General features: G+C 42.3%; 1 protein-coding gene across 1 annotated transcript in view; it reads left to right on the top strand.

Annotated features, from left to right (window-relative positions):
• ITK (IL2 inducible T-cell kinase) overlaps positions 1-23,279 on the top strand; it is a 71,498-nt gene extending 48,219 nt beyond the window's left edge. The window contains exons 9-17 of the mRNA XM_021076697.1: positions 6,676-6,758; positions 9,454-9,587; positions 9,981-10,055; positions 12,274-12,445; positions 12,831-13,047; positions 13,991-14,055; positions 14,147-14,265; positions 17,349-17,506; positions 20,736-23,279. Of these exons, the coding sequence (XP_020932356.1) occupies positions 6,676-6,758; positions 9,454-9,587; positions 9,981-10,055; positions 12,274-12,445; positions 12,831-13,047; positions 13,991-14,055; positions 14,147-14,265; positions 17,349-17,506; positions 20,736-20,807 (1,095 nt within the window). The 3' untranslated portion in view covers positions 20,808-23,279. The remainder of the gene's footprint in view (positions 1-6,675; positions 6,759-9,453; positions 9,588-9,980; positions 10,056-12,273; positions 12,446-12,830; positions 13,048-13,990; positions 14,056-14,146; positions 14,266-17,348; positions 17,507-20,735) is intronic.

The raw sequence follows: 24,556 nt of genomic DNA, 5'->3' as shown, positions 1-24,556 counted from the left end.
ACAAATATGCTTTAGGAGAAGCCAGCTAATCCTAAGTATCATTGGGGGAGCCTTTTTTTAAAAAGCTGTATTGAAGTATATTTTATTTACAATGTTGTGATAATTTCAACAGAGTGATCCAGTTTATACATGTACTCACTTCCATTCTTTTTCAAATTCTGTTCCCACATAGACCATCACAGAATATTGGGTAGAGTTCTCTGTACTATACAGCAGGTCCCCAATCATTCCATATACCTCAGTGTGCATATGCCAATCCCAAACCTCCTGTCCACCCCTCTGGGGGAGCCTTTTAAAAATACAAAATCCAGGATGCCCACCCTCACCAATCAGAACCTCAGGAGTTGGCACCCAGGTGATTCTGGGACTTACCGAAGTTTGGGAAGCACAGAAGAACATTTTCTACTGTGCCCTATTGGTTCTTCAGATAGCACCTGGTCTAAGAAGCCTCTCATGCCTTTCCACCCCCAAGCCATGGAATGTGGTTTTCCCCACCTTTGAACCCTTAAGTGCACCATTTGCATCATAAGTGCAATGTCATGACATCTCCAGTGGTTCTTTTCTCATTCGGCCTTGGACCTAGGCACTCTCTTTTCTGTCTTAATCTATATCGGTAAAGGGTAAATTCCTTGCAAGCAGGTACTGGATACCTTATTGCATCGACCATGTTAGATGACCTAAATTTCGGACAGGAGCCTAATCTGAGACATTGGTTTATTATATTTCCATGATTCTAAGATTTAGTTGAAGCTACAATATTTACTCCATAATGGGGTTGTTTCTCTCTCTCTTTTTTTTTTTTTTTTTTTTTTCAGGGCCGTACCCACAGCAGTATGGAGGTTCCCAGGCTAGGGGTCAAATTGGAGGTGTAGCTGCTGGCCTACACCACAGCCACAGCAACGCAGGATCAGATCCAAGGCACATGTGCGACCTGCCCCACAGCCCTCGGCAATGCCAGATCCTTAACCCACAGAGCAAGACCAGGGATTGAATCTGCATCTTCCTGGCTGCTCGTCAGATTCGTTTCCACTGAGCCATGATGGGAACTCCCATAACGGGGTTGTTTCAAGAGAAGAAATGAGACACAGGCTTGGGTCCGACAGGGGAGGTGGAGCCCCAGGAGCCTGGGTTTCAGGAGCCCAGGTTAGAAAGTTGGGTCAGATGGAGAGGCACTTGGGGAAGGAGGACTGTCAAAGCCTGGAAATCCACTTCCTTCCCCCTCCCCTCTTTGCTACATTTTGGCCTCTCCTTCTCTCTACCCTTTTCCACTCTGATAATCTAGCCATGACTAGCAGAAGCACAGCCAGGCCCAATGGGCAGCCCCAGGCCAGCAAAACATGCCCCTTCAATTGGTCCTACGGGGTGAATTTGTGGTAGGGAAAGCTAGCCTGATACTATATTTTGTCAAAGGGCAGTTCCACAAGTACCAGGAGAGCACCATTGGCATGGCCTTCCTCATCCAGTCTGTTTGTCTAGATGACACAACAGTCAAGTTTGAGATCTGGGACACAGCTGGGCAGAGGCGATACCATAGCTTGGCCCCCATGTCAAGAGAATGAACCTCCCCCAGAATGAAGAGTGATTGTGTGTCAGAGACACTCTTAAATTATAAGGCAGCGTGACCAGGCTATAAATTATCAGTCCATATTTTTCACAATAACCTACCTCGTGTCTCAAGATTATCTTCTATAAGGTCCCTTTCAAAATTGCATGGACAGAAAGAAAGAAATCTATTCTTGACACTCTCTAACATGTCTCAAATAAGAGCAGACAATGGCAGTAATACTTCCAATAGATGATATACTATAGCATGTGATAGAGTTGCTATTCATGGTCCTAATAGTCCTTGTTCTGGTATTATATTCCGGGAACTGCACTGTGCACTTTAATTCTCCCAGCCATCTTGCAATGATCATTTTATAGTTGTGGAAACTGAAGCACAGACATTTAATCAGGAAATATCTGTAATTCACAGATTTTTTTTTTTTTTTTTTTTTGCTTTTTAGGGCCGCACCGTGGCACATGGAGGTTCCCAGACTAGCGGTTGAATTGGAGCTGCAGCTGCCAGCCTACACTACAGCCACAGCCATGCCAGATCCAAGCTGCGTCTGGGACCTACACTACAGCTCACAGCAACACCGGATCCTTAACCCACTGAGCAGAGCCAGGGATTGAACCCGCATTCTCATGGATACTAGTCGGATTCATTACTGTTGAGCCACAATGGGAACTCCAATTCACAGAATTTATAGACAGAATTCTCTTTAAAGAACATCTGGTGCCTTCCCTTTGTGTTACAAGGGAGTAAACTGGGCCAAATGTAGAGTGTAAATCAGTGACATAGCTGGGACTAGGGCAGGGACATTTCTACAAACACACACATACCCATGCACGTGCACGAGCGCACACACACGCACACACAGAGTTTATCAGGGAATGTATGAGTTCAGTTCTCTTCTCCTTTCCTAATACCTCCCATTCACATATTTTACCTTCTTAACATGATTTTTTTCTGTTGTTGCAGCTTTATTTTTCTAGGGAAAGTAGTAAAAGGTAAACTAAGACTTTGAATATATCCCATGGGAACAGGCCCCCTCCCCACTCCACCGTAGCCACATTGCACAAATCAGTGCCATTTGCATGGTAGTAATGGGAGCAAAGACCATTTAGACTCCACTGTTCTTGAGGGTTGTGACGTCCCCCAAACCCTTTGCAGGAAATAAGTGGTAAGGCACCTTTTTCTCAGAACTCTGGGCTGCTTCAGCCCCAAACCAGAGTTTCCTGTCACCACCTCTGAGTGCCACCTCGAGCAACTACAATGGAGGAAGAGCTCTGACAGCCCCTGCACTTGGCACAGCTGACTGCAACCCTTACCTCTCCTTTGTCACTGTCTGTGGATTAGTTTACTCTTGTTCACAGTTGAGCCTCTCTCTGATCACAATTTTTTTTTTAAATAATGGCTTCTTTGAAAGCATAACAACAACAAAACATTTTAAATTAAATAGAAGAGACTTTCCCACTCTTCTTTTTACAGTTGATAAACTTCTGCCCTTCAGGGTCTGTTTCTTCCCCTTTAGAATAAGTTACACATGCAGAAAATGCCTGCCTTGGCTAAAGTTTTGTTTCTTCCTGCCTCGAATTTAACTCATCATATTTCGATGAGACAAGAGCAATAGCTTCCATATTTGGCAAAAGGGAGAAATTGTGAAGACAAGAGAGGCTGCTTGTAAGTATGTGGATGAATATCACAAACATGATGTTGAGCAGAAGAAGCCAGATGACAAATCCACTACTCACAACAGCCAAAGGTTGAAAGAACCCAAATGCCTAGCAACTGAAAAACAAACAAAATGTGGTATAAACCATTCAGTGGAATATTACTCAGCTGTAAGAAGGAGTGAAGTCCTGTTACATGGTACCACTTGATGAACCTTGAAAGCAATATGCCACATCTAAGATTCCAGGCACAGGAGACCATGTATTATATGATTTCATTTATAAGAAACTTCCAGAATAGGCAGATCTACAGAGAAGGCATGTTAGTGTGTCAGGAGTCCAGATGATACTGAGGTGTCTTTGGGGATTGATGAAAAAATATTCTAAAGTTAGGCTTTTGCACAACTACGTGATTTTGACAAAAATCATTGAATTGTACACTTAAAGGAGGAGAATTTCATGGTTGGGTAAATTATGACTCAAAAGCTATTTGCAAATCTAATGACCGAATCTGGTCAGTTCTGTGTCACATCCATCACCTTTACTTCAGAAATTGAATACACTACTGACCCAAAAGGGAAGAAAATCTAATTTTTGGAAAAATCAAGTGTTTTTAAAGGATGATTTGTAGCGAAAGTTAGAAGGGTTTTACTAACCCTTAGAGAGTAAACTACCTCATTTTCTATTGCATTAGACACATACTTTTCATTCCTCTCTGAGAGAAAGATATTAAGGGTCTGGTTAGCTCTCCTCTGTCCTTTCCATGTTCAAGATTATGCACAGAGCACATTGTGGAGAAAGGAGCTGCATTACTGGTCCGGAAATATTTATCTTTTTCTTGAATTAAAAAAATTCATGAAATACAAAAACATTACATTCTGTGTGGACCAAGAATACTAGGACTGTTCTAGAATACTCTGACATCTTAGGAAAAGAAATGTTATAGCTTTCTGTATTTCCCTCAGTTCCTCCCCCACGTCCAGGCAACACCTAAGGCAGCCCTTGCTCATGACCTTGGGAAAGGAAGGTCAAGGCTGAACAACAGAGACCTGAAGACCCAGGTCTTAGCTTCAAATTTCTTTCTTTTTCCAGTTTTCCTGAGATAAAATTGACCTATAACATTGTATACATTGAATGGGTGCAATGTAATGATTTGATTTATGTATATATTGCAAAATGATTAATACAGTAAGTTTAGTCAAAATCCATTTCCACCCAGTTACAATTGTTTTCTTGTGATGAGACCTTTTAAGATCTACTCTCTTAGCAATGGTATTGTTAACTCTAGTCACCATGCTGTACTTTACATACCCAGAACTTATAACTGGAAGTTTATACCTTCATCCAGGTATAAACCCTACCCTCCACTTCCCTCAAATTTCAAAATAGACTCTTGACACTCCCAGCAGAGAGAAGAGTTTTGGGAGACTCACAAAGTTTAGGTGGTAAACTATAGGTCTGGCAAGAATGCACCATGATGTAAGGGCCAACAATCCCCTACCTTCCACACACAGCTCTCTGCAGGTTCAGGGTCAAGTCAGGGGAAGCAGGTTACATTTCTGTGTGAGGATGAACCTTCTAACTATTAGTGCTCTTGCAAAAGACAGAGACTACCCATCAGGAAATAAGAGCTGCATGTTCAGTTGCATCGTGGAGACCAAATCCAGATGTCCACAAGCCTTTTTAAAGTTCAGGTCCCAGGATTCCCCCCCTGGATTTTCTAAGCACATAAGTATAGGGAGGAGCATGGTCAACTGCTTGTGGTCATGGTTTTGTGTTGCCTTGTTTTATGCTTTAAATTCTCTGGGTGATTGTGATCATCAGCAAAGTGTGGGGCACAGGTTTAGGGCGTTAGGTCAGACCAGTGGTTCGCAACCAGGGTTGATTTTGTCCCCCAGGGAACATGTGACAATATCTGGCATCCAGTTGATAGAGGCCAGGGATGCTGATAAACATCCTATAATGCACAGGATGAGTTACTGGGCCCCAAGTGGCCACAGAACTGAGGTTGGGATAACCCTGGCTTGGGCCTTTTCTAACCCTGAGATTCTAGGATTCCAACAACAAGCATGGCTATCTGTGTGCATTATTTTCATGTGAAGATGGCCCACCTTTGGGATTGGGGTAGAGGGGCTTATGTTGTTATAAATTATATAGGCTTTGACGTTCCCACTGTAGCGCAACAGGAGTAGTGGCATCTTGGAAGTGCTGGGACACAGGTTTGATCCTCAGCCCAGCACAGTGTGTTAAGGATCCAGCAATCTGATCCCTGACTCAGAAACTCCATATACAACAGGGTGGCCAAAAAAGGCCAAAAAATATACACACATTTTTGTTCCTTTTTTGGAAAAGGATATATATAATATCATCTTTGTATAAATACTTTGCTCTCTATGCTATAAATGTGTGCCCCCCTCATGAGGCTCCTATCTCTGGCCTTCACTTACGGCCCTCGCTATGCCTAAGTTAAGTAAACCATAGTAATAAGTTTCGCAAATATCACCAGCACAAATTTACAGCACAAACTCAGAGCATTGACATGAAGTACTCAAAATCGAGTTAAGGACTTGGAGAACAGACTTGTGGTTGCCAAGGGGGAGGGAGAGGGAGTGGGATGGACTGGTAGTCCGAGGTTAATAGATACAATCTATTGCATTTGGAGTGGATAAGGAAAGAGATCCTGCTGTATAGCACAGGGAACTATATCTAGTCACTTGGGATGGAACATGATGGAGGATAATGTGAGAAAAAGAATATATATATATATACACAGTTGAGTATAAATTTCTACAGTACAGTAGAAATTGACAGAACACTATAAACCAACTATAACAGAAAAAATAAAAATCATTAAAAAATATTTCAAATCCCTACCAGAAATGAAGAAACTGGTCCCTCCATTTTTTTTGTAGTTATTTCATGAGCACTGGTGAAATTGTCAGATGGGTGAAGGGTACATTCTGGGGCTTTCCATTCTCCCCACTGTGGCTCTGGTGTAGGCCAGTGGCTACAGTTCCAATTGGACCCCTAGCCTGGGAACCTCAGTGTGCTACAAGTGCTGCCCTAAAAAGACAAAAAGACAAAAAAAGAAAAAAAAAGTCACTTCAGCTCTGTGGCACTTAGCATCCTCACGGGGAAATCGAGGATAACAACATCTAGGTTGCAATGTTGTGGCGAGGGTTGGACAGTATCTGCAATGTGCTCCAAGAGGGAGGAGCTAATGTCTGTTTGCCTTTGCTTACTGTTTACATCATCACTAGAACAGTTTTGGACACGTGGCAGGAGCTCAAGAAATGTCTCTTGAACGAATAAATGAAATGGCAGCTGTTATTCCTGAAAGTCTGCGCTGAGCCAAGCCACCTATGTTATTTTCTCCTTTCATAGGCAAGAAAGTGGAGCTGGAGGCATGAGCCTGTTTTCCTGGCATCACTGATTTTCCATTCTTTCTTACCACTCCAGGGCAAAGAGGGAGCATTCATGGTACGAGATTCCAGGACTCCAGGAACATACACAGTGTCTGTGTTCACCAAGGCCATCATGAGGTATGGTGCTGACTCAGCTCAGTAAAGTGGGAAGGAACAGCCCTGAGTGGGTGAGCGACAGACACCCACAGAGCAATATGAGACCGTGCAAGTAGTGGGGGGTGTCCTTGGAAATGGTGGGTTTCCCCTGATCCCCCTGAGGAAACCAAAGCCAGCATGACTAAGAACAGAACCAATGTCACTCAGCTGGAAAGTGACAGAGGTGGGGTCAGACACCAGCCTCTCTTCCCCATTAGCATCCCTGAGAGCAGAGCTCTAAAGAAATAAAATCCCTGGCCCTGTATCTGATGAGTTTATAACTTAATTCAAAAAATTACAGGAAAGATAGTTGTGCCGTAAGTGAGAAAATAGGAATTCTAGTTCTGGCTCTGCTAATAAAGCTACCTAGCATTTATTGCATCCTTAGTACATGCCAGAAACCTTACAGATTATAGCCCTGGAGGCAGGTGATACTCTGCTCCTTTCACATACAAAGCTGGTGGCTTTTTCTGAGACAACAGAACCCCAGTGGTCAAGCCACCCTCAAGCTCCAGCTGGCCAACAGCAAGACCCTCACCGGTTGTCTGTCCCCTCTAGACCACAGTTGCCTTTTCAGTAAAATGATGTCTAAGAGCCTAGCCAGGTCTCAAATTCTCTTCTAACTAGAAAATTAGCAAGAGGAGTTCTCGTCATGGCTCAGCGGAAACAAATCCGACTAGGAACCATGAGGTTACAGGTTCAATCCCTGGTCTCACTCAGTGGGCTAAGGATCCTGCCTTGCCGTGAGCTGTGGTGTAGGTCACAGATGTGGTTTGGATCTGGCATTGCTGTGGCTGTGGCGTAGGCCAGTAGCAACAGCTCTGATTGGACCCCTAGCCTGGGAATCTCCATATGCCGCAAGTGGGGCCCTCAAAAGACAAAAGACACACACAAAAAAAGAAAAGAAAAGAAAATTAGTAAGAACTCGGCAGTATGGCAATGACCAGAGTCCAATAAGAATTAAGAGAAGAGAGAGAAATCATCTTTGAAGTATCCTTGGGAATTTTTTTTTTTTTTTGTCTTTTTTTTTTGTTGTTGCTGCTATTTCTTGGGCCGCTCCCGCGGCATATGGAGGTTCCCAGGCTAGGGGTTGAATCGGAGCTGTAGCCACCGGCCTACGCCAGAGCCACAGCAACGCGGGATCCAAGCCGCGTCTGCAACCTACACCACAGCTCACGGCAACGCCGGATCGTTAACCCACTGAGCAAGGGCAGGGACCGAACCCGCAACCTCATGGTTCCTAGTCGGATTCGTTAACCACTGCGCCACGACGGGAACTCCTTTTTTTTTTTTTTTCCTTGGGAATATTTGCTGGAGGATGGAGGGCATCTGTAAGCTTGAAGTAGGAGCAGGGTTTAGACAGGTGGTGAAGAGAAAGGTGCTGTCCAGAGTTGGGAAAGAAGGCAGTGCCCATCACAAAGGGGCCGTGCCTCTGCCACAGCCGGGAGATGTGGAACTCCACGAGGAATCATGGAGAAGGAATGAGAAATAAAGTCTGTGTTGGAGGGTCCCCAAGACTGTCTCAGGTTCAGTGGTTCACTGGGACGACGCACAGGACTTGGTGTGTAGTCGTATTTGAGGCTAAGAGTTACTACAGTGAAAGGATAGAAAGCAAAAGAAGCAGAAAGAAAGGCAATTGAGACAAAATCCAGAAGCCAAATGCAAGCTTTCAAGAGTCATCTCCTAGGTAAGTCGCCTAGGATGTGCTTAATTCCTCAAGTGCAACAGCAGGGGTGAAATGGAGTCCACAGGGAATGTGCACGAGAGACTCCGCACCCAAGGTTTTCAATGGGGGCTGGTCACATAGGAACCCTCTGCCCAGTACACAGCAAAATTCTAGACTCCCAAAAGAAAAGCAAGCACTGAGCGTAAATCACATTGTTTACACAAACAACCAAGGCACAGGAGGCATCCTTATCCATTAAAGAAGGTGAGAGGCCTCCTGAAATTCAAGTTCTCCGAAGCCAGCCAAGGACCATTCTTGAGAACAGGATTTTCTAAGGATAGCAGTCAGAGCTGCTACGTTACCTTTGATACACAAAGCCAAATAAGTACAAAAGGGGCTGAGATGCTTCCTTAACATATACTGATGATTAGTTAAATCCACCCATCAGGGAGGACAAATACAGCACATACAAGACCACTCCCCATGCTGTGGTTTTGGAAGAAACCTCATCAATCCATCATGGTACTGATTCTAACCAGGTCCAGATGCAGCCTTTAGAGTCCTTCTTAAGACAGCACCCAGGGCCAAGCTGTCAAGACGGACACATAAGTTGAAATATACCTGCCGGAGTTCCCGTCGTGGCGCAGTGGTTGACGAATCCGACTAGGAACCATGAGGTCGCGGGTTCGGTCCCTGCCCTTGCTCAGTGGGTTAAGGATCCGGCGTTGCCGTGAGCTGTGGTGTAGGTTGCAGACGTGGCTCGGATCCCGAGTTGCTGTGGCTCTGGCGTAGGCTGGCGGCTACAGCTCCGATTGGACCCCTAGCCTGGGAACCTCCATATGCCGCAGGAGCGGCCCAAGAAATAGCAAAAAAAAAAAAAAAAAGAAATATACCTGCCAACGTCATGAGAGGGTAGACAACAAAGCCAATAGGAATCTGCTACCAGCAGACGTTTGTGTGTCTAAACATTGCTTCTTAATAACCACGGCATTCATGTTTCATTTGTTTAAGTGAGAACAACCCTTGTATAAAGCACTATCACATCAAAGAAACAAACGACAACCCCAAGCGATACTACGTGGCTGAAAAATATGTGTTTGACTCCATCCCTCTCCTCATCAATTATCACCAACACAACGGAGGAGGTGAGTTCTAGGGCACAGGCCGGAGGGCGACCCTCGCAGGGGAACTTGGACAAAAATGCAAATGCCCAGTTGGGTTTCTTCATCTCAGACAAACTGACCATCAATAATAACTAATAATAACTAAATATTCAAATAGAAAAGGATGCCACAGATTTGAGGATATTACATATTTTCTACAAGCACATTCTGCTGCTGGAATCATGGGATTTCACCATCTGTGATATTATTACGCCTCTTCTCCAGGAGGATGTAATATCAGTGATTGGGCTTTGAAATTTGTTTTCCAGAATAAAAATCCCATTTGTATTGGATTATTTTTGTTCTGGTTATTTGACTCGGATGGTTGCCCCAGTAAAGCTTTAATGACCACCTTTCACTTTTTAATCAACTCAGGTCTGGTTACTAGACTCCGGTATCCAGTTTGTTCCTGGAGGCAGAAAGCCCCAGTCACAGCAGGGCTGAGATATGGTAAGCAGTGCAATGGGGAATGATATGCATTTGTACTAACTCACATCCCTAAAGGTCTTGGGCAAATTCTGGATGGGCTTTCCCAGACTTAAAATGATCATTAAAGAGGTACACTGCGTATCTAGACATGGTGTGCACAGGTGAACACTTATAATGTGTGTGGGTAACATTATTATATTATTATACTATATTATTATATTATATATTATGTATTACATATATGTATACATACACACACACACATATATATACATTTATATAAAATGAAAGTTACAGCAGCCTTCTAGGTCAAATCAATGGCCATTGGTTTTTAGGTAACAGTTTTTCAATGAAGCATTTACCGAGCACCTACTTTGTACAGGGCATTCTGTTAAATGCTAGTAGAAAAAAAAAATATTAGAAACCCATGCTATAGCACTGTGTTCTTGCCTGTCTTCTAGAACTTCTGTATCATCTAGTTTCTTGGGTATGGGTCCATTGCACATGCTCGAAGCTAGCATCATCCAGAAGTGTTGGTCTTCAGAGCACTGTATTGACATTTTTTGAATGCTTTTAGGCAGGATGTGCATGTCCAGTGCCATAGGCCCTGCTAGTCCATCTTGTCCTATGGAATTACTTCACCTACTTGTGATTTTCTGCCTGAAGCCTGAAGTTATTTGAGTTTGAACCCCCTGGTCCAAACTGTACTGGCCAAGGAGAAGGCTGATGTAACTTTCATTTTATATCTTCGAGAATGGTGTTTTTCTTTCTTTCTTTTTTTTTTTTTTTTTTTTTTTTTTTTTTTGTCTTTTTGCCTTTTCTTGAGCCGCTCCTGATGCATATGGAGGTTCCCAGGCTAGGGGTTGAATCAGAGCTGTAGCCACCGGCCTATGGCAGAGCCACAGCAACGCAGGATCTGAGCTGCCTCTGCAACCCACACCACAGCTCACGGCAACGCCGGATCCTTAACCCACTGAGCAAGGTGCAGGGATCGAACCTGCAACCTCATGTTTCCTACTCAGATTGGTCAACCACTGAGCCACCACGGGAACTCCTACTGAATATTTATTGAGAGCCTGCTATGTGCCAGGCCCTGTGCTAGCTTGTAGCTCTGTACCAGTCCTCTTGGAATGCACTTACCCCTGCTAAGGCATAGTGAGTGCAATGTATATAATGGATGCTCTAGATGGAGAATGAATGAATGAATGACCAGTTCAAATAAAGTTTGCTCTATGTGAAAAATGACAATAAAGTGTTTTCAAATGGATGTAGGCAATGGTTGGAACCTTAGAACCCTTTTATTGACTTTTTAAAATTATAGTTGATTTACAATGTTATGCTATTTCTGCTATACAACAAAGTGACCCATATATATATATATATATATGCCCTTTCTTACATTGTCTTCATTATGGTCTATTCCAAGAGCCTGGATATAGTTCCCTGTGCTATACAGTAGGACCTCATTGCTTATCCATTCTAGATGTGATAGTTTGCATCTACTAACCCCAAACTCCCCTCCATCCCACTCCCTCTCCCACCCCTGACAACCACAAGTCTGTTCTCTATGTCATTGAGTCTGTTCCTGTTTTGTAGATAGGCTCATTGGTGCCATATTTTAGATTCCACATGTAAGTGATATCATATGGTATCTGTCTTTCTCTTTCTGACTTACTTCACTTAGTATGAGAAGCTCTAGATGCATCCATGTTGCTGCAAATAGCAACACTTTGTTCTTTTTTATGGCTGAGTAGTATTCCATTGCATATATGTACCCCGTGTTCTTAATCCATTCATTTTCTGATGAACATTTAGTTTGCTTCCATGTCTTGGATATTGTGAGTAATACTTACATAGAGGTGCATGTATCTTTATGAATTGTAGTTTTGTCTGCATATATGCCCAGGAGTGGGATTGCTGGATCATATCATAGCACTATATTTAGTTTTCTGACTACTTTCTTTAAGATCTCAACTAATGCCATCCTCCTTTCTCTTTCCATGTCTTCCCCACACACATTTTTCATGGTTTTCAATGCATATTACATGTTACTTTTAGAGGAAAAAGATACTTTTATCCATCTATAGTTCTAAGTATAAACACTTAAGCCATTTGCCATTGTCAAGTTATATTAACAACAGCTAACATTCTATACAGGGCTATATAGTAGTCTCGTGGTTGTCCTATACCTCATTTCTACTGCTTGCCAACTCTGGAAAACCCTCTTTTTCTCCTTCAGGGAAATGGGTGATTGACCCCTCGGAGCTCACGTTTGTGCAGGAGATTGGCAGCGGGCAGTTTGGGTTGGTGCATCTTGGCTACTGGCTCAACAAGGACAAGGTGGCCATCAAAACCATTCGGGAAGGGGCCATGTCAGAAGAGGACTTCATAGAGGAGGCTGAAGTCATGATGTGAGTGGCAAGGAAAGAGTAGGCAGAGATGCTTTGGCAGAGATGTTGTGTGCTGTGCTCTTTAAATACCATTCTGATGCCATCTTGTGCCACTTCCTTGCTCAAGTCCAGGGATGGCTTCCTATGGCATGGAGAATAAAACCAGATGCATCACTATGGCCTACAAGGCCCACCATGGTCTGGCCCTCTTCAATATCACCTGCTACCCATCTCTCCCCTGCTTCCACAATGTGCCAGTCACATTGGCCTTCCTTCATCCTTGCATCCAGCTGAGTCCCTGCCATCCTTCAGGTCTCAGCTCAATGACACATTTTTTTTTGGAGGAGGGAGTGTATTTTGGGAAGAATGAATTTAGACCATCTCACCTCTTGCCATATTTCTCCAGGAAACTTTCTCATCCCAAACTGGTCCAGCTCTATGGAGTGTGCCTGGAGCAGGCCCCCATCTGCCTGGTGTTTGAGTTTATGGAACACGGCTGCCTGTCAGATTATCTGCGCAACCAGCGGGGGCTCTTTGCTGCAGAGACCTTGCTGGGCATGTGTCTGGACGTGTGTGAGGGGATGGCCTACCTGGAAGAGGCAGGTGTCATCCACAGAGACCTGGTAAGAGGATGCAGGGCAAACACCTATGGGCCCGGGTGAAGGGGCCTGTCCCACTGAAATGGAGAGTTACCAAGATGGGGATGCATGAATCAGTACCAAGGCATAAGCTATCTCCCTTCTCTTCTCAACTTCTTCCTTCCTCCACCCACTCTGGGATGTCCTCACAGGTAAATGCTTCTTGAGACTCAGGTCTGGGCTCTATTCCCAGCCCCACCTCTAACTTTCACCTTCTGAGGTAGAGTTTACATTCTTCTAAAATGAAGCTATTGGCCTCTCCCTCTTAACTTCTCTGTACTTCAGTTTCCCCTTGGTAAAATGAGGGAAATTGACAAGCACATGTTTTCTCAAAGTGTTATGCAAGGATCTACCAGGATCATACTGGGGTAATCCTAGAACCATCTCAGAATCTCTGAGGTTGGGGCTCAGGAATATTCATTTTAATATTGCCCCCCCCCCGATTTGCAAGCACAAGAAAATTTGAGATTCACTGACTCTTTCATAAGTAAGGGTTCTTCCAAGGCAACATCCTGGGAAATGAATTAGGGACCAAGTATGCTGTCTATTGAGGAATAGTTTTAAGAGAATTAGCAACCTCAACAAATTCTTAGTTGAGTCAAATGGGTGACAGCTTCTTCATACCATCCCTAAGGCTAGTACCAGTTTACACTGGAGCTTATTATCGATTATACAACATCCTGGATTTCTCTTACGATAATCCCAGGAATGAAGATAAAAGACCAGATTTACTCATTCTGATAAACGATCTTATACTTTCAACTTTCCATCAGGCACTAGCGAAGCTTAATTAACATTTGCGAAGCCCCTCATTGCCCCTGTACCACAACACAGAGAAAAGCAAAGGACTGTGATTATAGGAGACTCCTTAATTACTGATTACCCACCAAGTTTTCTTTTCCTTTTTGTTTGCACATCTCCTCTCCAGGCTGCCCGGAATTGCTTAGTTGGAGAAAACCAAGTCATCAAGGTGTCTGACTTTGGGATGACAAGGTAATCATGAGGATGTGGCCTCGGCAGAGTCTTGAGGATGGGATGCAGGCCCCCAGGACACTCGGATAATCTCTCCCCACTCTCCTCCCAGGTTCGTCCTTGATGACCAGTACACCAGTTCCACAGGCACCAAATTCCCAGTGAAGTGGGCATCTCCAGAAGTCTTCTCTTTCAATCGCTATAGCAGCAAGTCGGACGTATGGTCATTTGGTAAGTGCCATTCTGGCCCCACTCCCATGTGACAGGGGACTGGGGGTCAGCTGTCTTATGTATCCAATTTAGGCAGCCCTGCTTGCCCTGAATGCTGGATCGTGAGCACTTCCCACTGAGAGTCTGTAAAAACAGCTCTGAAAAGAATGAAGAGGCCCTCATTACTGCATTTGTTCTTGGACATATTTGAAATGAGGGGGGGGGGAGTAAAAATAAAAGTGAAAACAGGATTCTGGTGACAGCTGCTGTGAGATCAAAAGCTAGAGGAGTCAGGAGATTAGAATATGAGCTCCTTGAGGGCAGGGACCGTGTTTTTTTCCAGCCTTATATTTACTTCTACTCTTAACCCTCAGTAAGTATTTTACCCATTCATTCAGCATTTATTTTATTGAGCATCTACTATGTGCCAGGGGCTAATTTAGGGGCTCATAAAGCAGGAGTACATAGGATAGAAAAGACTCTTATTCTCTTGGAGCTAAATTTTAAGAGGAGACAGATAGCAATCATGTGTATAAGCTAACAAATATGTATATAAGATAGTCAGGTAGTGATAAGTAAGTGCTATGAATAAAACAGGACAGTAATGGGATAAGAGTGACTGGAATGGAGGGAGGGTCTGTTTTTTAAATTTTTTATTATAGTTGATTTACATTGTTCTATCAGTTTCTGCTGTACAGCGAAGTGACCCAGTTATACATATATACATTCTTTTTCTCACATTACCCTTCATCATGTTCCATCACGAGTGACTGGATATAGTTCCCTGTGCTATACAGTAGGACCTCATTGCTTATCCACTGGGTCTGTTTTAAATAGCATAATCTGGGAAGGTCTCTCTGAGATGACTAATTCAATCTCTTTGGAAAATTAACTCATCTTCTCCAGCATTTTAGAATATCCATTTCCTACAACCAAGTGGTTTGTTAATTTTGAATCCTTCTAAATTGTTCCTTAAAATAGTTCCCCTGTTCAACAGGCATAGCTATGGCTTTGTTAGACAAATTTGAGTTACAGAATGAACTTAGAAGACATAAAACTTCACAAGAGCAATCTCAGACCCTCCTTTCTCTGATGCCTATAACTAGGAAGGGTCTGGCTGATGTACCGCCACTCTCTGTGGGTGATAGAGCTGGTCACGCTGCACCAAGCCAAGTATCCCATGAAGAGATTTGCAGCCATGGCCGATTTGTCACATTCACCTGCTGACTCTGAATGGGTTTATTCTGCCACAGAGTTTCAGCCTAGGACTTTTCTGCTGCATCTTATAATTAAAGGGTTGAGCTAACACGCATTCCTTCTTAGGATGTGTCATCTGAAGTGTCCAAAGATAAGATTGACTGAGAAAGCAGAAGAGAAAGGGTGAGAAAATGGGGATGGGAAGCCTGAGAAACAGAAAGCTGGATGAAGAAGAGCCTGGTGCCTGCCTCGAGGCCATTGGGCTTTGTCATGCATTGTAAGGTTTTTTGCCCTAATTCACTGCGCTATTTTAAACAAGTTGCCTAGCCACTTTGGGCTTTACTCAGTTCCATATCAATGCATTACAAGATCTACATGAAAGTTTTCCAACCAGCTTTGAGCAGCAAACTCCCATTTTTCCAAATAAATCTCACTAGAAATCCTGGTATCATGGGGGTGCTAAACAGTCTTATTTACTGAATTTTCAAAACTCTTGAGGCACCTCTGAGGATCCTTTAGAAATTCTTTTGTTGTTGTTGTTGTTGCCATTTCTTGGGCCGCTCCCGCGGCATATGGAGGTCCCCAGGCTAGGGGTTGAATCGGAGCTGTAGCCACCAGCCTACACCAGAGCCACAGCAACGCGGGATCCGAGCAGCGTCTGCAACCTACACCACAGCTCACGGCAACGCTGGATCCTTAACCCACTGAGCAAGGGCAGGGACCGAACCCGCAACCTCATGGTTCCTAGTCGGATTCGTTAACCACTGAGCCACGACGGGAACTCCGGATCCTTTAGAAATTCTGATCCAATTGGTGTGGGCTGGGGCCCAGGATCTCCCTTTTGAGCAAACTTCTGAGATGATTTTTTGAAACTTCAGATGTTTGGGGCATCATACTTAGGCAAACTCTAGCCCCAGGTTCTCTGGACTATGCTTTGAAATCCACTGGACTAGGTGATCTGCAAGCTCTGTTCCCACTCTGTCTTCCTATGGATAGATGAATACATAATAAAGCTGGGTGTGACATTCCCACTGAGGGCAGAAAAGAAAAAAGAGTTTAAATCAGAGCTCAAAAATGGACCACCTGAAGATGTTTTCTTGGTCTTCATAGTACTTCTATTAAATCAAATTGAGTTCATATTTTAAAACTCCAAATTTATGACTTCTCTTTTAAAATGAGAAAAGATGGCAATCCTGAGTCCTCATTCACGTGTGTTCTATGTTGGCTGGGGCTAAATCACAGCTGTCCCTTCAAGGATAGAACTTTCAACCTCCAGTTTTCCACAGTCTCCACTAGTCCCTATTAGACCTCATCCACTCCATTCATCTACATCGTGTGTAGACATCTGAGTTTATGTCCCTTGAAACTTTTAGCAGTAGCATTTGAGTTAGACATAACAAAGGGCTGAGCTTGAATGGCCTTTACCACTAGGAAGGCTGGGAAATCTCTGTTCTTTAGAAATAGTACCCACTGGACATAGGGAACAGACTTGTGGCTGACAAGGGGGAGCAGGAGGGAGTGGGATGGACAGGGCTGGTAGATGCAAACTGTTACATTTAGAATGAGTAAGCAACCAAGTCCTACTGTACAGCACAGGGAACTATATCCAATCTGTTGGGGGTAGAACACAATGGAAGATAGTTTGAGAAAAAGAATGTACACATATGTATGACGAGTCACCAGGCTATACAGCAGAAATTGACACAACACTGTACATCAACTTTCCTCTAATGAAAAGAAAAAGAAATAGTACAGGCCCAGTAAGCCTCCGTGGTGTGATATGGTACTTTCTGGGGGTAGGGACTTGACTCTGAATGTCACGGAGTCTGTGACTCCCAGATGTACCTTCGTTGTTTGGGATTTATGAACTTTATCATTAGCTGTGCTACACTTGCCCTTTCTCATAGGTGTGCTGATGTGGGAAGTCTTCAGCGAAGGCAAAATCCCATATGAAAACCGAAGCAACTCAGAGGTAGTGGAAGATATCACCACTGGATTTCGGTTATACAAGCCCCGACTAGCCTCCCCGCATATCTACCAGATTATGAATAATTGCTGGAAAGAGGTCAGTAAAGGAAGTGGTTTCCACCCACATTATAATGTGCAACATCAAGAGTGCCTCCATCCCTAAAGAAAAGAACCCTTTTAGAGGATGAGAGAGTAAGGGCGATAACATATATTAGCAAGAAAGTAACTTTGAGAATCTTTTAACTGAAGGAGTTCCCCATCCCGAAGATAGCTGGCAGGGACCTTAAATATTATTTGATTTGCAATAATAATAATGTCACAAGTCATCAACATACTGTCAGAAAGAGGGGATAAGGCCTATGCCAACTTTTTGAGAAGAAAATATCTGTAACATCACAAAACCATTAAATATACATGAAGTTAGCTCTATAAACTAGTGAACAGAAGTTCCCTGGTGCTGTGAAAATATGAAAGTGACTGAATTAAAATTCATTTTATTTATGCAATTGTTCAGGATGGGAGCCAATTATGCTGCACCCTCCCAAATATCTCAGGTACCCTTGGGTGGCAGGCTAGGCCTTAAGCCACATAAGCATGAGTCTTAGATTGTCCTTTAGTGAGTTGGGAAATTCTAAATTTCAACCAGAATTGAAAGTTGCTGAATAGAGAGTTAACAGAAATTTAGATCACTGAAGGATAATGAGGGGGGATCAAAAAAGCATAGGATACATAGGTTTCATCTCCACTTTACAATTTCTTTATCATTAATCATGGACCATTCTCTAAACCTCCCCTTCCTTAGTGTAAGAGAATTAAATGATTCTTGAACTGTAAGTTCATAGAGATTTTGTCATCAGAAACAAAGAAATAAACAATAAAGATATAAAGAAGGACACAAAACAAATCTAGCCCACTTCACAAGGGTTAAATACTATAACAATTATGACAGCTGGCACTTACTAAGTACTTTTTTAAACTTCTATTAGTTTTTTTAAAAAAAATTAGCAGGCTTGCTTTTGCTTTGAAGATTCAAAACTTCAAAGAATAAATAACTTCATTCTCAAAAAAAATTAATAGTCTTCATTGTTTAGAAGTTTTAGATAGAAAAATTGAGCGGATAGCACAGAAAGTTCTTATATTCCTTCCTCCCTTATTGATGATACTTTGTATTAGTGTGGTACATTTGTTACAGTTAATCCACCACTATCGATACCTTATTATTAACTAAAGTCTATAATTTACATTAGGGCTCACTGTTTTTGTTGTACAGTTCTACCAGTTTCAACAAATGTATAATCATACATCTACCATCATAATATCATACAGAATAGTGTCACTGCTCTAAAATGTACTATGCTTCACCTCTTTATCCCTTCCCTCCTTCTTCCCAAACCCCTGGTAACTACTGACTTTTTTATTGTTCAAGTTTTGCCTTTTCCAGAAAGTTACATGGCTGGAATCATACGGTATACAGCATTTTCAGGCTGGCTTCTTTCACTTAGCAATATGTATTTAGGATTCCCCCATGGCTTTTCATGGCTTGATAGTTCATTTGTTTTTATCATTGAATAATATTCTATCATATGGCTATACCACAGTTTGTTTATCCATTCACATTCTGAAGGATATCTTGGTTGCCTCCAATTTTGAACAGATAGGAATAAAGATGCTATCAGCATTTGTGTGCAAGTTTTTATATGGACACAAATTTGTAGCTCAATTGGGTAAATATCTAGGGGCACGATTGCTGGATCATATGATAATACTATGTTTAGCTTTGTAAAAAAGTGCCAGACTGTCTTGCAGAATGGCTACCATTTTTGCATTCTCACCAGCAATGAGAGTTCTTGTTGGTTTTCATCCTTACCAGCATTTGGTGTTGTCAGTGTTTTGGAGTTTAGCCATTCCAATAGGTGTATAGAGGTATTTCATTGTTATTTTAATTTGCAACTCCCTAGCATAGGTTGAGCATCTTTTATATGTATATTTTCCACTTGTATATCTTCTCTAATGAGGTATCAGTTTAGATCTTTGCTCATTTTTAAAATAGGATTATTTGTTTCCTTTGTTTTGAGTTTTGAGAGGTTTTTGCATAGTTTGGATATAAGTCCTTTATCAGATATGTGTTTTGAAAATATTTCCTCCCAGCCTGTGCTTTGTCTTTTCATTCTCTTAACAGTGTCCTTTACAGAGTAGAAGTCTGCTGCAGAGCAGAAGTTTTTAATATTTACCAAGTTCAAAATCAATTTTTTTTTCTTTTATGAAACATGCTTTTAGTGTCATATCTAACAGCTCATTGCCAAACTTAAGGTTACCCAGATTTTCTCCTGTATTATATTCTAGATGTTTTATAAGTTTTGCATTTTACATTTAGATCTCTGATCCATTTTGAGTTAGTTTTTGTGACACTAAGGCATGTGTCTAGCGTCACTGTGGATGTCCAGTTGTTCTAGCACCATTTGTGGAAAAGACTGCCCTTTCTCCACTGAATTGCCTTTGCTTCTCTGTCAAAGATTTGACAGCATTTGTGTGGGTCTCTTTCTGGGATCCCAACTCTATTCCATTGATCTATTTGTCTAGTCTTTCACCAATACCACACTCTCTTGATTACTGTAGCTTTAAAGTAAGCCTTGAAGTGAGGGAGTGTCAGTCCTTCAAATTTGCTCTTCTTCACTGGTGTGTTGGCTATTCTGAGTCTTTTGCTTTTGCATATGAGGCTTAGAATCAGTTTGTCAGTATCTAGAAAATTGTTTGCTGTAATTCTGATGACTGCGTTGAACCTATCTATGAAAAGCAATGACGTCTTAACAATATAAAGTCTTCCTATCCACAAATACGTAATATTTCTCAGTTTATTAGATCTTCTTTGACTTCTTTCTTAAGAATTTTATGTATTTCCTAATATAGGTCATATACATATTTTATAAAATTTATACCTAAATATTTTCTTTTTTTCATGTTATTTAGCACTGATTTTATGTTGCATTTTTATATGTGATTTTATTTGATTCTGACAACAGTCTTATGAAATAGATAATATTATCATCCCCGTTTTACAGATGACAAAACTGAGATTCAAAGAGATTAAGTAACCTGCTCTAAGGTCACATAGCAAATGAGTGGGAAAGCTGAGATTCAAAAGCAGGCCATATGATTTCAAAATACCTGCTATTAATAACCAAGACACAATGGCCTCAAATATAATACATAGGGAAGCATATTTAAAAATCAGCAGAGGGTATTGCTACTAAATTTTGGTTTTCTTTGGGATTAGCTGTGACACACCAGTGCAAGGAACTCACAGAATTTTTTTCTTCCCTGTCTAGAAACCAGAAGACCGGCCACCTTTCTCCAGACTCTTGAGTCAACTTGCTGAAATCGCAGAATTAGGACTTTAAAAGAGACTCAGTGGCAGGCCATGGGCTGCAGATCCTGAGTTGAGGAAGAAGGTCTTCCCTCCATAGAGCATTAAAAGCCGCCACCAGCCCAGGACCCCCCAGAGGGAGCTGGCCTATGGCGCCAGTCCCTACGCTGCTGTGGAAGTCACGGCCTGGCCAAGACTGGCACTGGGCCACAGGCTGGAGGCTCAGCCACTGGACTGGGAGTGGGGCCAGAGCAGCAGCCATGTCTCTACCCGCTCCCCAGCCTCTTATCTCATGTGGCACACGAACCTCAATTGACAGCCTTCAGGCAACATTTCTTGCACTTCTTAGAGAAAGGGTGAGATAGGGTAGGACCCTGGATTACTGTACTATTATCTTAAACATAGACCTAAAGTTCATGGTCAAGAGATTTTTTTATTTGACCCGACAACACAGAATCCCAGGATACAGGGCAAGATGAACAAGGAGCATGACTCTTTTTCAAGAATGAATGCGTTAATTCAAGTCAGAAAGAGTAAGCTCTGCCTCTTGACATTTGTGTCAGCCACAGCTTCCTATCTTAGAGGATGATGGAACAGCTTCTTCCATCAGAGGCCGGATATTCTGAGAAGCAGTTTTATGAGCTGCTCATAGAGGACACGGCCACCCCTCTCCCTGAAGGGAGCACAACGAACTGGGGTGAACAATTCTGATCCCACTGCCAGAGCGTTGGGTACCTAGTGTCTTAGCAGAAAGAAGACATCAGATGGTGGAACCAACTGGTACAGAGAAAGGCTTCAGGTTGTTACCACTTGGATGCTCACCTTTCCTACCAAGCCTGGAGGGTAACTCTGCCTCCCCTTAGCTTCTGAACAGACCACCCGAGGCCTCCAGGAACTGGTCTGCGCTGTTCCTCCCTCATCAACAGAGGGCAGCCTTGTGCCAGGCCGTATGGCTTGGCAGAGAAATCAAAGCTTGTTTAGGCCCAAGAGATTTGGAACTTTAAGGTTGAGACTTCAAGCCTCCCCATATTCTAGGAGAGGAACAAGGGGTCTGTTCTTGCTCAAACCATCTGGATAGAAACTGAGTCAGGCACTGAGTGGGATGCTTCCAAGATACACAAGGATGCCTACTGTCAACTGAGCACTTGACTGTAAAGTGAATGTGTACTGAGCAACAAGCCTTATCTGCAGAATCTCACTTCACCCTGAGTTCACACCAACCTCTGAGAGATTATTATTACCCCCATTTTACAGATAATGGAGCTTAGATCTTGAAAAGCCTGGACACCCGCCTGAAGTAACAGAGCTAGGAAGCATAGAGCAAGGATTCTAGCCCACCTCTGTCTGACTCTGGTGCAGTTTCTCTATTTTTATTCAACATTACCTCCTACTGAGGGTGAAAGGGGTTGCAAGGAGGTAAGTACAGCAGAGGGGAAAGACACAAGAAAGCCAAAAAAGAAGGCAACACAGCAACATCAGTGAGTCATGCCATTCCTGTGTAGACCAGTTGGCAGCAAAGCCCTCCAACTTGGAATAGGATCTGTTTTTCCTCATCTGTATCCTCACCTTCATCAGAGTTAATGACTTTGAAGCTACTAAAGGAGTAATTAACCCTTTGATTCACTCAACCTACCAGAGTTGTATTGCTTGAAGCCAATTATAGATGGGCTTCAAAGCAGCTTTAAAAGATTGTCCTGCAGAAATTTAAATGCTTCCTTTAATTATTTTTCCAACTTTGAGCAAGCTGCAGTCTTCTTGGACACTTTGTGGGAAGGGTATTCCCTGATGTAAGAGAGATTTAATTTTTCTACAGTGTTCAGATAAAACTCTTAGGGAGAGTATTGGATGGTGTTGAAATCAGCTCTTTCTAAATCATGTGATATTTTGACCGGCTAGAGATGCAGATGCATAACTTCTAACTATAATTATTGTGAGACTGGGAGCCTCAAGATAAAACTATCATTCAGAAGATGTTATTACTCAACTTATCCAAAATCATCCCTGCTTACTTTTTGGCATTTTGTACATTCTCTTTTGGAATCTTTAATTAAGGCTGATTTCTGGAACATCCAGCCTAGAAGGAAAACATCAGAATTGACTGATTTCTGTGGTGTGGTTTGAAAATTCTCCCTTGCATGGTATAATCACGTTCAAGCTCAGATTCATGGAGGCTTTAAATGAACACGTGTCAAGAGTTTACCTCTCAGTGTTTTATCCTGAAAAAAAAATATGGACTTTCTGCCTGTTTGGTTTTGGTTTATTTTTCCCTCTCACATTTTGAAAATGGTGCCATGTGTTCATAGCCAATTACCCTGGATGCATTTTATAGATTTTGCATTATGTACCTTTTGAGACCATGTATTTATATTTGGATAGATTGAATATTTATTAGTGTACAGTCATTGCTAATGTTCACATAAAAATATTATAAATATCTCTTATGCTTTGTAAAGTACACCAAGTTAAAGGTGGGTCTAGCAAATAAAGCTATGCATTTGGGAAAGTATCGTATGTGTAGCCTGGGTCCGTGTTTATCCAAATGTCAAACAACCAAAAGGTTTCCTTAACTAATAATTGTTAACCTGGTCTCATGTTCTACAGACAAGTAAAGACTATGTATCATTCAACATTTGTTCAACAAGTAAATATCAAATACTCCCTATGTTCCTCTGATACTCTGTGCTAAGTGCTGCAAAAACAAAGATGAAAAAGACACAGTCTTTCAAGAAACGTCAGGTATGGGTTGGGAAGGCAGACGTAAAAACAAGTAAAATGATTATACAGCAATTAGCGCAACAACAGAAATAAGGTCAAAGTAGAGAAGAGCTCAGAAAAAGTGATGGAACCTGTCAGGCAAAGGGTGATGTCAATGGAAACTTCCTAGAATCTTGCTTCTCAGTATATGGTCCCTAGACCAGCAACAGCAGCATGACTAGCTTGTGAGAAATGCAAACTCTCTGCCTCTACCCTGAGACCCACTGAATGAGAATCTACCTTTTAACAAGATCTGTAGCTGATCCTATGCACAATAGGGTTTGGGAAGCACTGTCATAGAAGACACTATGTTTGACTCAGTTTTGAAGAAGAACCAGGACTTTTTTTTAAGGCAAGTCAATGGGCAGGAATAAGAGAAATACTTTCCAGGTAGAGGGATAGAAGAAACAAAACTTATTGAGAAGATATTATCAGATGACTATTGCTGGAGCATAAGGGGTGTGTGTTTGTGTGTGCCTGTGTGTGTGTGTGGCAGGGTGTCTCAGCAAAGGTGAAGATAACAGAAGTGGTAGACAAATTGCTACCGAGGCTATACATCTAGACAAAGGCCTAGACTTTAAAATACCCAAAAAGTTGGAACTTTAGTTGTAAAGAGAAAAATGTCATTGAACAAGGAGACAAGGTCAAATGTGCATTAAATATATATATTTCAGCAGCACTGTGGTGAGTGGATTTCAGAGGCAAAGATGGTGGAAGAGAAACCAATTTGGAGATGATTTTTGCCTTGCTCCTCGTACCAGATTATTGTTCATACGCATTCACTGTCATCTGCTGTGTGGGTGACATGTGGAAATTGTAATTTGGAGTTCGTAAGTCACAGTTGGACAGCAAAGCACAGCTATTCTCCTCCGTTTTAAAATCCCAGTGAAATAAAAGTGGGGTTATTATAGTTTTGGTGTAATGAGCTCTCCCTCTACCTTTGAGTTCACCAGATGCCCATATCCACTGCAGGAGCCAGCACACGCACCAGAGGACTATTGGTGAGAAAGCCCATGGCTATGTAGTCAG

This window comes from Sus scrofa, chromosome 16, assembly GCF_000003025.6.
Source record: "Sus scrofa isolate TJ Tabasco breed Duroc chromosome 16, Sscrofa11.1, whole genome shotgun sequence".
Taxonomy (NCBI): Eukaryota; Metazoa; Chordata; class Mammalia; order Artiodactyla; family Suidae; genus Sus; species Sus scrofa.
Note: the sequence above shows the minus strand (reverse complement) of the source record. Positions and strands in the feature narration are given on the sequence as shown.